At 41.7% G+C, this 14,776-nt stretch overlaps 1 protein-coding gene across 1 annotated transcript in view; it reads left to right on the top strand.

Annotated features, from left to right (window-relative positions):
• The first annotated feature begins 536 nt into the window (after positions 1–536).
• The window catches only part of RB1 (RB transcriptional corepressor 1), a 72,172-nt gene continuing 57,932 nt past the window's right edge, over positions 537–14,776 (top strand). The window contains exons 1-5 of the mRNA XM_038140323.1: positions 537–750; positions 934–1,051; positions 10,976–11,088; positions 13,019–13,153; positions 14,059–14,097. Coding sequence (XP_037996251.1) covers positions 662–750; positions 934–1,051; positions 10,976–11,088; positions 13,019–13,153; positions 14,059–14,097 — 494 coding nt within the window. The 5' untranslated portion in view covers positions 537–661. The remainder of the gene's footprint in view (positions 751–933; positions 1,052–10,975; positions 11,089–13,018; positions 13,154–14,058; positions 14,098–14,776) is intronic.

Below are 14,776 nucleotides of genomic sequence, written 5' to 3'. Positions count from 1 at the left end.
CAGTGCTGAGTACGAGGGGACAATCCCTGCCCTGGTCCTGCTGGCCACATTGCTGATCCAGGCCAGGGTGCCATTGGCCTTCTTGGCCCCCTGGGCACACTCTGGTTCAGTTCAGCTGCTGTTGACCAGCACCCCCAGGTCCTTTTCCCCTGGGCCACCTTCCAGCCACTCTGCCACCAGCCTGAAGCGCTGCCTGGGGCTGTTGTGGACAAAGTGCAGGACCCAGCATTTGGTCTGACTGAACCAGCAGACAGATCCTACAGGATCTGCAATTCCTGCCCTGCTCCGCACCTGTACAGTTATTCTGTAGTTATTCTTATACACAGCTCTGCGTTCCTTCCCATCTCACGGAGAAGATGTATCGGCTGTACCCGCTCAGTACCCGAAGTGTCAGGCGCGGCGGGGCCGCCGTCCCTGTGGCGGGCGCGGGGCCGGGCGGCTCCGTGAGGCCGGGCCGCGGTGCCGCCTCTGCCGCTCGGTCCCGCCCCGTGCCCGGGGCCGCGGGCGGGGCGGGGGCGCGGCCGCCGGCACGGAAGTGACGGAGGGTGTCGGTGACGCCGTTTTCCCGCGGTTCAGGGCGGCGGGCGGGGGCCGGGAGCGGGAGCCGGCGGCCCCTGGTCAGTGCCGCCCGCGGCGGGCGCTCCCGGCAGCCGCTCCCGCCATGCCGCCCAAGCCCCCGCGCAGGGCGGGCGCCGCCAGGACGCAGCGCCACAGCCCCGACGGCGGCTCCGCGCCGCCCGCCGCCCCCCGGTAAGCGGCGCCCGGGCCGGGAGCGGGCTGGGGGCAGGCGGGCCACCCCGAGGCTCTCGGCGCCCGGGGGTCCGGGCTGTGGGGCGGCGTCACCCCGGGGCGGCTCCGGCAGCGGCTGGTGTGGGTTCCGTGGCCGCTCCCCGGTGCCGTGTCCCCGCTGGCGATGTGCGATGCTTTTCCTAGGGTCGAGGTCGGCGAAGCGGACTTCGTCGTGCTCTGTGATGCGCTGAAGGTGTCGGAGAGCGTGAGGGAGAAAGCGTGGAAGACGTACGAGAGCTTGTCGGCAGCGGATGGAGCTCTGGTGAGTTGCTGCTGCTCGTAGCATGGCTCGGCAGCAGAGTGTGCCCTGTGCCCCAGCTCAGATGCTGAGCCGCAACTTCGCTGCTGCGGCGGCCGGGGGTCCCACAACCAAAGCTCAGGATTGTGACTTAGCTTTTTCCAAGTGAAGGTAGACTGAAGAGGGATGTTGCCGTGTTCACCTCTGTGTAAACTAGCTTCTATAGATTGCCATTTTTTGTTACTATTTTGTGATAAAGGTACTCGCTCAGGAGTCCTTTTAGGTTACTAACAAGTGGCAGTAGAAAGCAGCACCATGCGATCAGCTAATTCTTTGAACTGCAAGTTATCTCAAATATGTCTTAGTCAGCTTTATACGGGTAGTCTTACTGTGTGTTTGTGTGAATTTTTTCCCCTCTGCATCCTTTATGAGGCTGCAGAAAGGGTATGGAGATGACTATTGCAGAGACAGGAACATTTCCTTTTTTGTTGCATAGTGTTAACCTGTGCTTATCATTGAGGCATTTCCGTTCAAAGTTAGTCATTGGGCATGTGTAAACAGATTAATAAAGTGTTAGGGCCTTTCTTGATTTTTGCTTTTCCTTCTCCTCAGTATGACTGCTGTGTCGACAAGCTGGCTCAGAGAACAGCTATAATACAGCTAAATTGTGGCAGAAGCTTTGTTAGAAAGTCCAGATGCAGTTTTATGTACCCAGCTGGGGTATTGTTCCCACTGTGGGGACTTGCATTGATGTATGTGTTCTGACTTTTGCTTACCCTTCTGCAACTTGAGCTGACCTGTCGCAGCTATGCTGTCACTACTAATACTTTGTAATCTGTGTTTTTTAAACTGCAGTGTGGCTGTACCAGGTCTTGATGCATTCACATCACAGAGTAATAATAGCATGGAAGAGAGAGACTGTGCACAGTTCTTTCAGTAACAGATACAATTTCTGGTCGTGGATGTTCATGGGAAGCATTTACCTAAAAGCATAGTTGAGTTTCCCTATAAGAATGAAAACAGGAGTAGTCAGTTCCCTTGACTGAAAAAAATAACAAGGCAGGTTGCAGTATAATCCTGCAAATTTCATTTACAGCTAAAGTTTTGTTTTCACTGATCATTACTTAGCAGTGGCCAGATAAGATGCATGGTATTTGAAACCTTGCAGCAGCTGAAGATTGCTTCTTTTACCTATTCAGAACCAGACCTTCATTATGATATATGACTAATATCTTTTGTCTTGCAATTAAAATTGATTGTTGAGAGCCTTTTAATGTACAGGGGGGGGAAAAAAATCTACTTTTTATTTCAGTCTAAGGCCTTTCCCTCAAACTTAGAGATCCATCTGCAGGGTGTTGAAATGAGTAAGCTGTCAAGTGTGTGCCTCCATGCTCCATGGGGACCTGGAAGGCACTGGAGTTGCTACTTCTAGCTGAGAGCAGGCTTCATCTGACTCTGAAGTCAAGCAAATTAACAGCTTGGTTAATTGCTGCTTCTTTTCCCAAATCAGGCTGCTATGGTGAGCCTGGCTTCTCAGGATGACCCTCTAGTTCGAATTGCAGGGATTCAGGAGGAGGCTGCACTTTTCTTCTCTCTGTTAAAGGTATTATGTCAGAGGGGCTGTCCCAGGGTTTGGTCCTGCAAGCACCAGCTGCAGGTGTTTAAATCAGTGAGGTTCAGTAGTAACCTGTTCAATTCTGAACTGGAGCAGGAGCTGTGTAGCAGCTTTCTGTTCTCAAGCAAAAGATTAAACAGCAGGCCACCAGTTGAGACAAATACTTACCAGAACACTTCTGTTTAGCAATGCAGTTGGTTTGATTTGAGGAATCTGAAATCAAAAGGCTGCTGGTGTAAATAGAGGTAGCATCTAAGAATCCCCCTCTCAAGCCATTTACAAGGTACAAAGACCTGAAACCTTGCCTTTCTTGGCTCACTGGCCTTATTGTATTGTGGTTGATGGTAGAATTGTGCCTGCCAAATCTCTGAGGATGTGAAGAGCACTTGTAGTGGTAACTAGGAAGCAGCGTGGCCCAGACTTTAGGTATTGTGGTAACTGGCAGATACTCAGGGTGCAGATGTGGGTTTGGATGCAGTCTGAACATCTGCTGTATCCTTGTTCAGTGAATATTTAGTGACTTGAAAACATCTTGTAGTACTGACCTTTTTGGGTCGCTTAGGTTGCATGTGCAGAGACTCTGCGAACTGGGTACATATGGCTTAGAAGTATAAAGCAATTCTTTTTGGCAGGCATATACACAAAAAATTGCTAGAATGTAGTCACCTACCAGCCTAAATGTGCCTGTGCTTCAGTGAGATATTTTATTGGCCAGGCAGGCATCAGCCAGGAGGGGAGAACCTATCTGCTGCTCCCTGGAATGAATGCCAATGCCCACTGGAGCCACTGCTTTTTTTTCCTTCAGGATGTCACACCTTTCCACTCTGATATTTTTTCTTTTGAGCATTTGAGCTACTCGTGATGATACTTTGAAATTTCAGCTTTCTTATCTTGCCCTTTCTTTCTGTGCTCTGTAGCTTTCCTTGCAGTGCTCTCCAGTTATCTGTTTCCACAGCATGTGAGTCAAGGATATACAGATGCACCCTATTGCAGCTGGGCTGTGAGTCCTTGGAGCAGCTGAACCTCTTTGAGAGGTGTGGAGGAGGAGGAAGGTGACAAGAGAGAGATGATAACACAACTTTTCTGGAAATGTGGCTGACCTGTAGTTGTGTAGTTGTCTGCACTAGGTGTGCAGAGGGGGATTGTTCAAAAGCACCACAGCTGTCTGTTAAATATGGTGGTGTTTTCCTTCATAGTGGGAGAACATAAAAGCTTTCCTCTGTGACAGCCAAGTTTAATGACATTCTTCTACAATAAAATGGTAACTCAAAATCTCTTAGAGCCCCAAATGCTGAATCAGCACTCTTGGTGTGTGGGCTGAAGGAAGGTGTCTGATGTGTAATCAGAAAGATGTTTCTTTTTAAATTCTCTTGGTATCTGGTGAACTCCCACACAATCTTGTTGTGAACATGGAAGTGTTTATCTAAACAAATGCTTTTCATTGGTGTCAAACAAATATTTTTGTTCTCTCTATCATTTTTTTCTTTATCAAGCCAAGTTACCTAGATGAACAGAATCTTTTAGAGTTGTAGTTTTTACAGTCTTAGTTTCAAAACTTTTACACTGATTGTTGTTAGCTTAAGATTGGCTCTGATCCCTGCTTCTCTTGTACTATTAAGTTTTTTGTAACTCTCCTGAAATCTGTATTATGAATCAATAGTGCTTGTAAAGTCTAGATGGAGAGAATAGATTTAGTGGAATTACTAATGTATTTTGGTGAGCAGCCTGTGATTGTTGGTGTAAGGGATATTAGAAATAGTCCAGGAAGCCATACTGGCACTAGTATGAAGAAGCTCGGGGCGTTTGTTGTGTTCTGCTACTGTTTGTTTTGGTAGAGAACAACAAAATGAGAGTCTGAAGTAGAATATGGGGTGATATAAGCAGGAAAGAAAAGCTTGAGCAAATTGCTGCTGAATATATTGGAAAGAACCCATGTGAGGAGCAGATGATTTGGTGACTCAATTGGAACCAAACTTCTCCAAAGAAAATTCAAGTGGTTTAAGAAATTGATAGAATTTGGAGTCTGCTAAGGACCTTAAGGAATAGGGTCTGGTATGCTTTGAGCTGATTGGTTTACTTAGCTGTAATATGTGGTGCGTGGGTAGAAGCTCCATTTTTTTGTTGGCTGTTCATAGCACTGTTTGGGAAATGTGGCTCACTGTTCTCCTGCTGCAGCTCAGCTGTTCAGAGGCAGGAATTCCTGAGCCATTTTTATCAAGTATTTGTCTAACCCGCTATTAAAAAATTGTTGTGGTGAAAGATCTGCATAGTTAGTTTTTCCTAGTTTAGCTTTATTTGCCCATTTATTTTCCCCCAAGTACTGTACTCATTTGTTTCTGTTATAATTTAAACCAGTGGTGTAAAATTCTGTACCGGCCAATTCTGTACCCCATGAGAGATGTGTTATTGCTGCCTTTTCTTTTCCTTCAGAAAGTCGCTAGCATATGATGATGTTCTAGGCGTTTTTTCTTGTCTCTAATTACTTTTCTTACATCCTGAAATTCTCTCCAGCTGGTGACTCTACACTGGTATGGAGGTGCTGCAGTGCACTTGATTTGTGCAGGAGTTGAACAGCTTTCTTAGTGAAGAAAATGTACCAGGTAAACTGTAGCTTAAGTTGAGAAATGAAGTAAAGACTGTTTAAATATGGAAGGTTGGTCTGCATAGACCGAAGAGTTCATGTGCAGCAGGCCAAGTGTCCCCAGTCCATAAAATTTCACATTTAAATTGAAAAAATTCCTTTTGATTGTGGTTTCTTATTAAAAAGAGAATATTTGAATTGGTAAGCCACCTCATCCTCATGTTAAAAGACAGGCCTCTTGCTTTTGACAAAAGCATGAAACACATATGAGGTAATAAAGTATTTTCTGTCTAGACTTTGTCTCTAATTTATAGAACTGCAGCTGAACTGAACCTGAATCTATTGAAGCTTTGGATGGATGAGCAAAATTACAGATATTTTAGGATCCTCTGTTATTAAAAAAAGAAGAGCTACAGAAAGTCCAAAACAAACAAATCATCTCCATGGCCTCTTGCTGATGATATTCAGTATCTTAGCAGCAGATGCACTGCTTGTATGTGCCCTTGGACTCTAAAAGCTCAGGCAACTGGTATAGAGTTTCTTTTTTTACTCATCTTCTGCCTATCCTGGGGAGAGATTGATGACCTCTCCAGTCTTGCTGCATGTAAAAGTGTAATGGGAACTTTGCATATCAGATGAACTATTTTTACTAGTTCAGTACTTTCCATTGACTTCATTACTTTCAGCTAGTATTATATTTGAATTTGATCTTCTCTGTTGTGAACTGATAATAATCTTCTATCCCAGACAATGTTCAATAGAAAATTTAAAACTGGTGTTGATGAAAAAATGAAGGATCTGTCTTTACACAGAACTTCTTATATGTAGACAGGGCTTATAATGGTTGCAGATTTTTTTTTTCCTCTGGGATGTTTTTGCTGCAGGTTTTTATTCCGAACAGCTTTCTATTGTGAGAGCTCTTTGAGTTTACTCTCCAGTCACCCACCCACTGTAATCATAAACATGTAAAGTCAGAATGGTTTGGGTTGGAAGGAACCTTTAAAGGTCATCTCATTCCAACCCCCCTGCCATGGGCAGGGACAACTTCCACTAGACCAGTTTGCTCAGGGCCCAAGTTGATTGTTCAGCTTGGCCTTGAGCACTTCCAGGGACGGGGCTTCCACAGCTTCTCTGGTCAGCCTGTCCTGATGTCTCACCACTCTCTCAGTAAAGAATTTCTTCCTAATCCTGTTCTGAATCTGCTCTCTTTCAGTTTGAAGCCATTCCCCCATGTCCTATCACTACACGCCCTTGTGAAAAGTCCCTCTCCAGCTCTCTTATAGCTCCCTTGAGGTACTGGAACCTGTTGTATGATCTCCCTGAAGCCTCTTCATCTCCAGGCTGAACACCTCCAACTCTCTCCAACCCTCTGATCATCTCTGTAACCTCCTTTGGACTATCTCTAATAAATGTCTGTGTTCTTGTACCATCAAGCTAGTTCTCCATATTGATTGGAATGTAGTAACTGAGATTTTATGTTAGGAAGCCCAGTTCCATATCTTCCTCTTCAAAAATCAGGTGCTTGATATTTACAGTGAGACATCCTATATCCCATTTGATTCAAGTATCCATCTGTGTTTGCATATTTCTCATGTACATTTCCCTTGACCTTCTTTTACACATCATTTGAAGTTTCTATTCCTGGGTCACTTTTGTAGGCTGTCATCAAAATTGTTATCAGTGTTGGCAGAAGAGTAAACATCTCTAACTGCGTACTAGAGCTGAGATTTCCTGTGACCATCTCCTCCTTGGGACTGTTGAGCACTGGAGAACCTCTGGAGGCAGGGAACAGATGTTATTCCTGTTAGTGCCTTTAACACCTTTCCAGCTACATTTGGAAAGAAGAGAGGCAAGAATCCCATTTTACAATAATTAAGTGCTGCATGAGCATTTTAAGCTAATGACTCTTCCCAGGTTGTTTTCACTAGATTTAAATAAGCTAGTTATCTGGTAAAAATCAGATTGAATAAAAGTAGTGGTAAGTCCAGAATGAGAAATATTTTGAAATATTTTTTAAGAGTTTTAGATCTTTTCCTGAAGAAAACTATATTGATTCAAAAGAACCTTGCCCAAAGTTATAGCATAGGTTCCTCATCCTAAATAAAAGATGAAAAAAAGAGAAAGAAATCTATGTGAACTACTAGATGTTAAATAATCTTAGGGCTAGTGATTGGTAGGTAGGCTTTGCTCCTTGATGAGTTGAATTAAGGTCACTGCACTTACTGAAACTGAAGGACAGCCAAGGGAAGATGTTGAGCTGTTGTCCTGCCCATTTTCTACAGTGATGCTGTATCAACAAAGATCTTGAGTCAAACTGGTGAAGAAGAAAACCCTTGGAAATTAATTTCTGGCTCTGAATTTGTCTTCATTTCATTCCCATGCATTCAAGTCCCTCTGAGATGAATCACCTGCTTAGGCTGTAAACAAAGCAAAATAGTTGGAAGAAGTGATGCTGGTGTGTTTTTTGTTCAGCAGTCAACTTTAACTCATTTGTATAGGAAAGAAGAGAACTTGGGGAGGGAAGGGGTGTGAAGAGGAGTTCTTATGAGTGTGACTTGCCAGGAAGACATCTCCTTACCTCTTCTCCCCTTCCTCTGCCTCATGATGTTTATATTTGTTCTGGTTTCAGCTGGAATAAAGTTGATTTTGTTTCCAGTAGCTGGTATAGTGCTGTGTTTTGTATTTAGCATATGAGAATGTTGACAATGCTGATGTTTTAGTGCTTGCTATGTAGTACTTGCCCTAAGTCAAGGACTTTTCAGGTTCCCATGCTCTGCCAGTGTGGGCATGCACACATAGATCTGGAAGGAGCATGGCCAGGACAGGTGTCCTGAACTGCCAAAAGGGTATTCCATACCAAAGAACATCATGCCCACTATACAAATTGCATTGGAGTTGTGCTGGGAGTTGCTGATTGCTGCTCGGGGATGGGCTGGGCATTGGTCAGTGTATGGTGAGCAAATGTATTGAGCATCACTTGTTTCTGCTGGGTTTTGTGCCTCTCTATGTCTTTTGTTTCCATTGCAATTATTATTAATGTTGTTGTTATTATTGCTGCATTTTATTTTGTTTCAGTTATTAAACTGTTCTGTTCTCAAGCTGTAATGGTTGGTTTCTGACACGCCTCCTTACTGTGGGGATGAGCAGTGAGCAAGCAGCTGTGTGGTGCTTAGTTGCTAGCTGGAGTTAAACCATGACAATATTTATGGATTGAAATCACTGGAATTTTCATGCATGGCTATGGCAGATACCTTATTTCCTGAGAAAACCTGTGTCTTTGGTTGTTTTAACCAGCAGCAGCTGCTGGGATGTTCCCAGTCTGGTGGTCTTTAATGTTTTCCTCTCCTTCCTGTCTCAGCTATGTTATTAGGCAGGCATGCTCAGGTGCTGCTCACTTTTTCCTTGCTACTAGTAGAAAAACCCCAATCCATAATCTATTTATCTGGGGTTGTGTGTCATTTTTCTTGTTAGGCCAGCAGTCATCCAACATCTTGTGTTGAGCAGAAGTTGTCCAAAGCATCCTGTACCTTCAGTAATGTGTGTGGGAGTAGTCCTGATACTGGAGTTTGGCCATCTGTAATGGTTTGAATCTCATGGATTGCTGGGCTGCCTCTGAGACTGCCTTCTTGTTTAATGGTAGAAACAAATGAGTTATTACCCCCAGCCATACTGGACAAGGAGTTTAAAGGTTGTACTTGCAAAACCAGACCTCGCTCCTGTCAAATAAAGCATTGTTGTGGCTTTCTAGCACTCATCCTGCCAGAGTTGAGCTAGGCTGCCCAGGAAATCTAGGCTTGTTTGGATAGGCAACAAACCAGGAACAATTTCATCGCTTGGTAGCACTCAGTCCTCCTGCCCTACGAGGTGATGTATTTTCAGGACAACACCACGGCCTGAGTTTGCAGGAGCATGGAGTGAAAGGAACTTATTTAATAAACAAGGTCTGCTGACTCCAGGGGCAGGGGTATGCTCAGTGTGAGTAGTCTTCCTTCTTGGTAGTTCACTAGTTAGCATTAACCTTCACAGTTTTTTATATCCCCTTGTGTATCAACAAATGCATCTCAGTCTGTTAATAGCTTATTTCAAAATCATTTTCTCTTGTGCAAGGAGTCATGATTTGTAGAAACACTCAAACAGGAATGCAGGAAGAAAATAGTGACTTAAATAATTGTCAGTTACCACGTTGTTGAGGGTGGCTGGTTAGTTTTGCATTGAAGCCTGTTCTGTAACTCTTAAAAATTGCACAAGCCAGTCGAAGTTTTTGTTCTTTGGAGAAGGCCCCCAGCCAGTCTTCTCTGAAGAATAAATACTGTTCCCAAGAAAGACACAGCAGAACAGCTATCGCAAAAAAAAAAAAAAAAAAAAAAAAAGTTGGCAGTATTAGTGCAGTTGTATCATTCATGGGCACAGTGGGTTATTGGTCATGGTTTCACTGCTGGCTAAGCAAGGACATGGGAGGATGCTGATGGTGCAGAGGATTTTGGAGCAGGTTTAGACAACCGCCTAAGATGGAGTGAGCTAGGTCTGGAGCAGTCTTACTCCTACTGCCTTTGGGGAACATTTTCTAGAGTGAACAGGTCTCTGCAACTTTCATTGGTGTTGTCTAGGAGGCAGCTAGGTGGAGTGATCAGGGAAAGTATAAAATAGTAGGCTGGGGAGTGGGCTAAAGCTAAGCAACGTAGAAGAGCAGGAATGCAGTGTTTCCTTTCACTTGCTCCTGGTGCTCCATTTCACGTCTGTCCTCCAAGAGATGCCATGTCCAACGCGGAGCTGCAGAGAACGCATTCAGATGCTGCTCCCTTGCTATGGGCCTGGGTGGTGTTGCAGTTTTATTTACAAGGATGCTGGATGTCCAAAAAGTATTTTACAAGTTTGCTGTTTCTGCAGTTTTGGCCGGCCCCCATGCCTAGTTCTGTCTTCAAGACAGCTTTGTTTCCAAAACTTGGGATATACCTGCTTAAGGGTTTTTTTTTCATGATTCTATAAGTCATTGTTCATCAGATGTTTTCTGCTGAGTGGCTGGCTGTTTTGGTGAAAGGATATTGGAATCTTAAGTGATGCCTGTCTGGCTTTGAGTGAGTGGCTTGTGAGCCATCATCAGGAGTTCTACTCCATGTGGATGGCATGTCTGTCATTGTGGGTTGGCTTCTTTTGATGATGGATGATTGCTTATAACTTGCATCTTCTAAATAGCAGATGGCAGACCTTAAAAGTAGATATATGGTAGGAAAATGGCTGGAAGTGCTTGTTATTATCACACTTTTCTAAGCAGAGATGGGTTTGTGGTTCAGCAAACCACAGTGATGAGTGGTTGACACAGCTGTACTCATTTATGAGTGTTTATTGCCTGTCATTGTAAAGATTTCAATTATGTTTTTAAGGTTTGGCTTCTTATTCCTTAACTTCAGTGTTTTGTTATGATCAAATATAGTAATTTAGGAAAATAAAGAAAAGAAGTAATTACTTCAGCTCTACAAAAACATTTCATGTAACCAAAGCTTGTATTTTGAAGCTTTGCTTAATTGTATGTGTAAAATTGATCCTGTACTGTAGGAATAAGAGTTGAAATGCTCAGTCTTTTACCTCTATTGTAAAACCTGGAATGGCTTTCTGTTATAAAGTAATTGGCTGTCATAGTCAAATGTTTGTTTTGTTCAACCATTTCTAATCATGTTTGGACAAATTATTGCCTTCCATGCATTACCCATTTCTGTTGATTAATAAAAACTCTTTCCTCTCTTGTTTCAAAAAGGCTTGCAACACAAAGAAAAAGGAAACATGGGGTGTATGTATCTTTATTGTAGCAATTGATCTGGATGAAGTGACATTTACTTTCACTGAGCTTTTGAAAAGTATAAAAATGAGGTAAGTGAGTTTAAGTGTGTGAATTTAGATTTCAACAATTAACTTGTCAACATTTTTATAAAGAATGTTTTTAAGGCATTGTGAATCTTTGTGTATGTCAGACTAGTTGGTTTTACAATGAAGGTTACTTATGGAAATTATGAATATATTGGTAAACTAGAAGTTGAGGGAGCAGTGATACTTGTTTGATTCATCTGTGGTTGGCTTTGGTTATATCACTCATCTCGTTGTTCTTGATCTCCCTAAAGTATTCATTGGTTCAGGTCAGTGCAAATTGCACTTAAAATATTTCTTTCTTACTTTCCCTCTGTGATGATTTTTCATAAAACCTTTTTCCCAGCATTGGGCTTAGGCTAAATCAAGAAGTGGGGAAAAAAAGCATTACTCTTCAAACAGTTTACCAGCATGCTGCTCTTTCTCAGACATTTTAATGCTAGGCTAAACTTTGTGCTTTCATATACTCTTTTTGCTGGGGGGACGTTACTGTTACATTGTATATTAATTATGTTCATAATACAGAAATTAAGATTCTAGTATCTGCTTTTAAGGTAAATTTAGATGGGAACAGCAGCCTTGTGTTACATTCATCTAAGGAAAGAATTCCAGTGCCAAATGCCCAGGAACTGTGCTGTGTGTGGGAAGCATGTGCAGGAGCAGAGCCTCTCAATGCTCTAAGGCAGGAGGCTGAGTCCTGGCAATAACCTCAGGCTTGGGCCAGAATTTCCTTTTCCTTGAAGTCATCTGTTATGGTTAGACTTCGCCATGCCCTCTTCTAGCTTGCATCATCTCCCAGAGCAGGGTCAGGTCCAATGTTTTGACTTAATCTCTTCAGTGTTGACTGCCTTGGAACCACATAAAATCCATTGCATTTGTGTAGCAACGTCCAGCGTGTTCCACCCTAGTTCCACAGACAAGCTTGTGCTGAAAAGTGAGAGACTTTTTCCCTTAGGGTTTCAAAGAGTAAGCTGTTACTCTGCTGATGGTGATGCAATACTCAATTGCTTATTAGCCCTGGGCTTTTTCTCAGCTATAAGGTAAAACTGGCAGAGATTTCTACTAGTCATTCTCTAGAGCCTTCAGATATATAGGAAAGATCTTTTGTTCCATCATAAGCATTCTTAAATGAGCTTCTGGCTGGTTTTGTATCTTTAATCTGACAAAGATCAAAAAATCTCTAAGAATATTATGTTCTGATAAAGAATCAAGATATATTTGATACAGTTGAAATAGTTGAAAATATTTGATAGCTTCCTTCTCTTTAATTTTTAGCAATCTGCACATTTTACTTATGAACGTAACAAAATTCTTCCTTGGTAGCCATAATATTAGAAGGATAAGTAGGGAGAACTTTGATCCCTTGTGTAATATTTCCAAAGGGTGGAGATGTCCTGTTGAAGGACTTGAAATTCTATATAATTCAATGCATTCATCTAAGTTTTCATTCCTAGGTCTTTCTTTAGCATGGATGGAGCCAAGGTTTATGTTCTTAGAGTAGTAGGAGCATTTCTAAAGCAGAACAGGAGAGCTGAGAGGTGTGTGTTGGATATTTGTGGTATTACCAGCAGTGCAAGACAAAGGTGTGTCTAGTTAGCAAATTCTGACTTCCAGAGATAATATCTGTGCTAGGCAAGAAAATTTTCCTTTTGTAGTACAGCCTGTATCATGAGATGCCTCTGAACAGTATTCCTACTGTCTGGGAAATGTAAAGGTGGGGCTCAAGGTAAACAAACAAGTGATGTTTCCCAAGGCAAGGGTTCAGTCACTGGTAATAGTAGTAAAAAGGTGCTGGAGTCTAGTGGAGTAGTGGAGTAAGGCAATGGGTTTTCATGGAGATGTGTTTTTTATTTTCTCTCTTTTTAAGAGCTACTTCAGAATACTTGTTTTCTCAAGTTATGATAATGTGTCATCTTTTTGTTTTTCTTTCTTTCAGTGTATGCACATTTTTTCAGTTTCTGAAAGAGGTGGATGTTAACATGGATACTGTAAGCACTAAAGTTGATAGCACTGTATCAAGGCTGAAAAAGAAATATGATGTATTATTTGCACTATACCACAAGTTTGAAAGGTAGTGTATGCCTTTTCATTTTGAAATTGATTTCTTTGTCTGTCAACATTTAAGTATTTGAATTTTTCAAACTATGTGTTATAGGAGCCCATTTAAACTGTGTGGGCTAATATTTGCAGAACAGTGAAATTGAGCTGTTTACATGCATTAAATAAACACCTCTTACGTTTTACTCCATAACTATCACAATGTTTTTAACACAGGTTAAACAACCCCCTTGTTGCTGTACAAATAGTAGTAAGAATAGCATGACAAGTGATTAGTACTCACTTTAAACTTTTTACAGATGTAAAGAGGCTTGGTTTACTACCTAAATATTTTTTAAACTTAATATTTTGCCTTCTGAATCACAAAAAACTCTCAAATGTCTCTTAAATAAACTTTGAAAGGGGTAGGAGATCACCCTTTGGTAGTTTATAGAATGAAGGCATATATATCCTAGTCTGTTTTTGCATAAACTAAATTTTTTTCTTGAAATGGTATGTACCTAGAGTAATTGGGAAGCAACATTACACCACAAGGCTTGCAGTGACACTGAAGAAATACTAAAGATTTTTAAATGCCCTTTTATAGTGTGTTTTGTGCAGCTGTGGCACACTTTGCTGTGTTGTACAGAACACTGAGTAACAATGTATGTACAAATCTTGTCTTTCTGGAAAAAAGCAATTTTATTATACCAAGTTAAAGTTGTTTTGCTGTCTAAGCTTTGACATAAATATGCAAACAACAACATTATTTCAGGCTTGGCAGTTGATCTGTTGTTAACTGTTGAGTCAGCTTTTTATTTTTTTAAGTTAGAAAAATGTTTTGTGAACTGATGTCTTTTTTAACTACGTTCAAGTCAGAGATATTTCATAGTTTGCTTACAGAAGCATGTTCAAAATAAGAATTTTTTTATTTTCTAGGACTTGTGGCCTTATTTATCTGGAACAACCTAGTAGTGAGTAAGTTTGATTTTCCTAAATTGTGTTTGTCAAGATAAGATGTAAAACATGATGGCATGTTATCTTTTAACCCTTCAGGACTGGCCTTAGTTGTAATATGCTGTGTGTTTACTTAAGATTTAGTGTGAACTTTGAATTTCAGTGAGATGATGGGAGATGCAGAAATTATATATATGTTACAAATATGTCTCTGTATATGTGATCTATACACATTATTTATATTATATAAGTATATTCTTATAAAATATATATAGAGTGTATGTATATATCAGTAAATATGTATCATATTGTATTTATATATATTTTTATATATCTGTCCTTCATCCATGAAGTATTGCCACCCAACGGCCTATGTCTTGGCATGGCGGAAATGAACATTGGGAAGGAGAGTGAGCTTCCTCATCACAGCAACAAATGAGTGTACTAAAAGATGCCTTAACAGCTCCCCAATGAGCTTGAGTTCATGCTGTGGCTGGAGAGTAGGGCATTAGTCAGAGATACAAGAGAAGACAGCTCAGAGCACTTGAATTTTGTCTACATTCGGTTTCTTTTCCGAGGATGATACAGATATTTCCTGATTCTTGAATGACTTTACAGGGACTTAAGTTTTTCAAATGTGTAGTCATAATTACCAAGGGTATGGCATGAGATTTTTAGTAAACTTAACTCCATGGGAAAT

The sequence above is a fragment of the Motacilla alba genome, chromosome 1 (genome assembly GCF_015832195.1).
Source record: "Motacilla alba alba isolate MOTALB_02 chromosome 1, Motacilla_alba_V1.0_pri, whole genome shotgun sequence".
In the NCBI taxonomy this organism is placed as follows: Eukaryota; Metazoa; Chordata; class Aves; order Passeriformes; family Motacillidae; genus Motacilla; species Motacilla alba.
The sequence above is the reverse complement of the archived record's forward strand: the minus strand, read 5'-3'. Positions and strand labels throughout refer to the sequence as shown.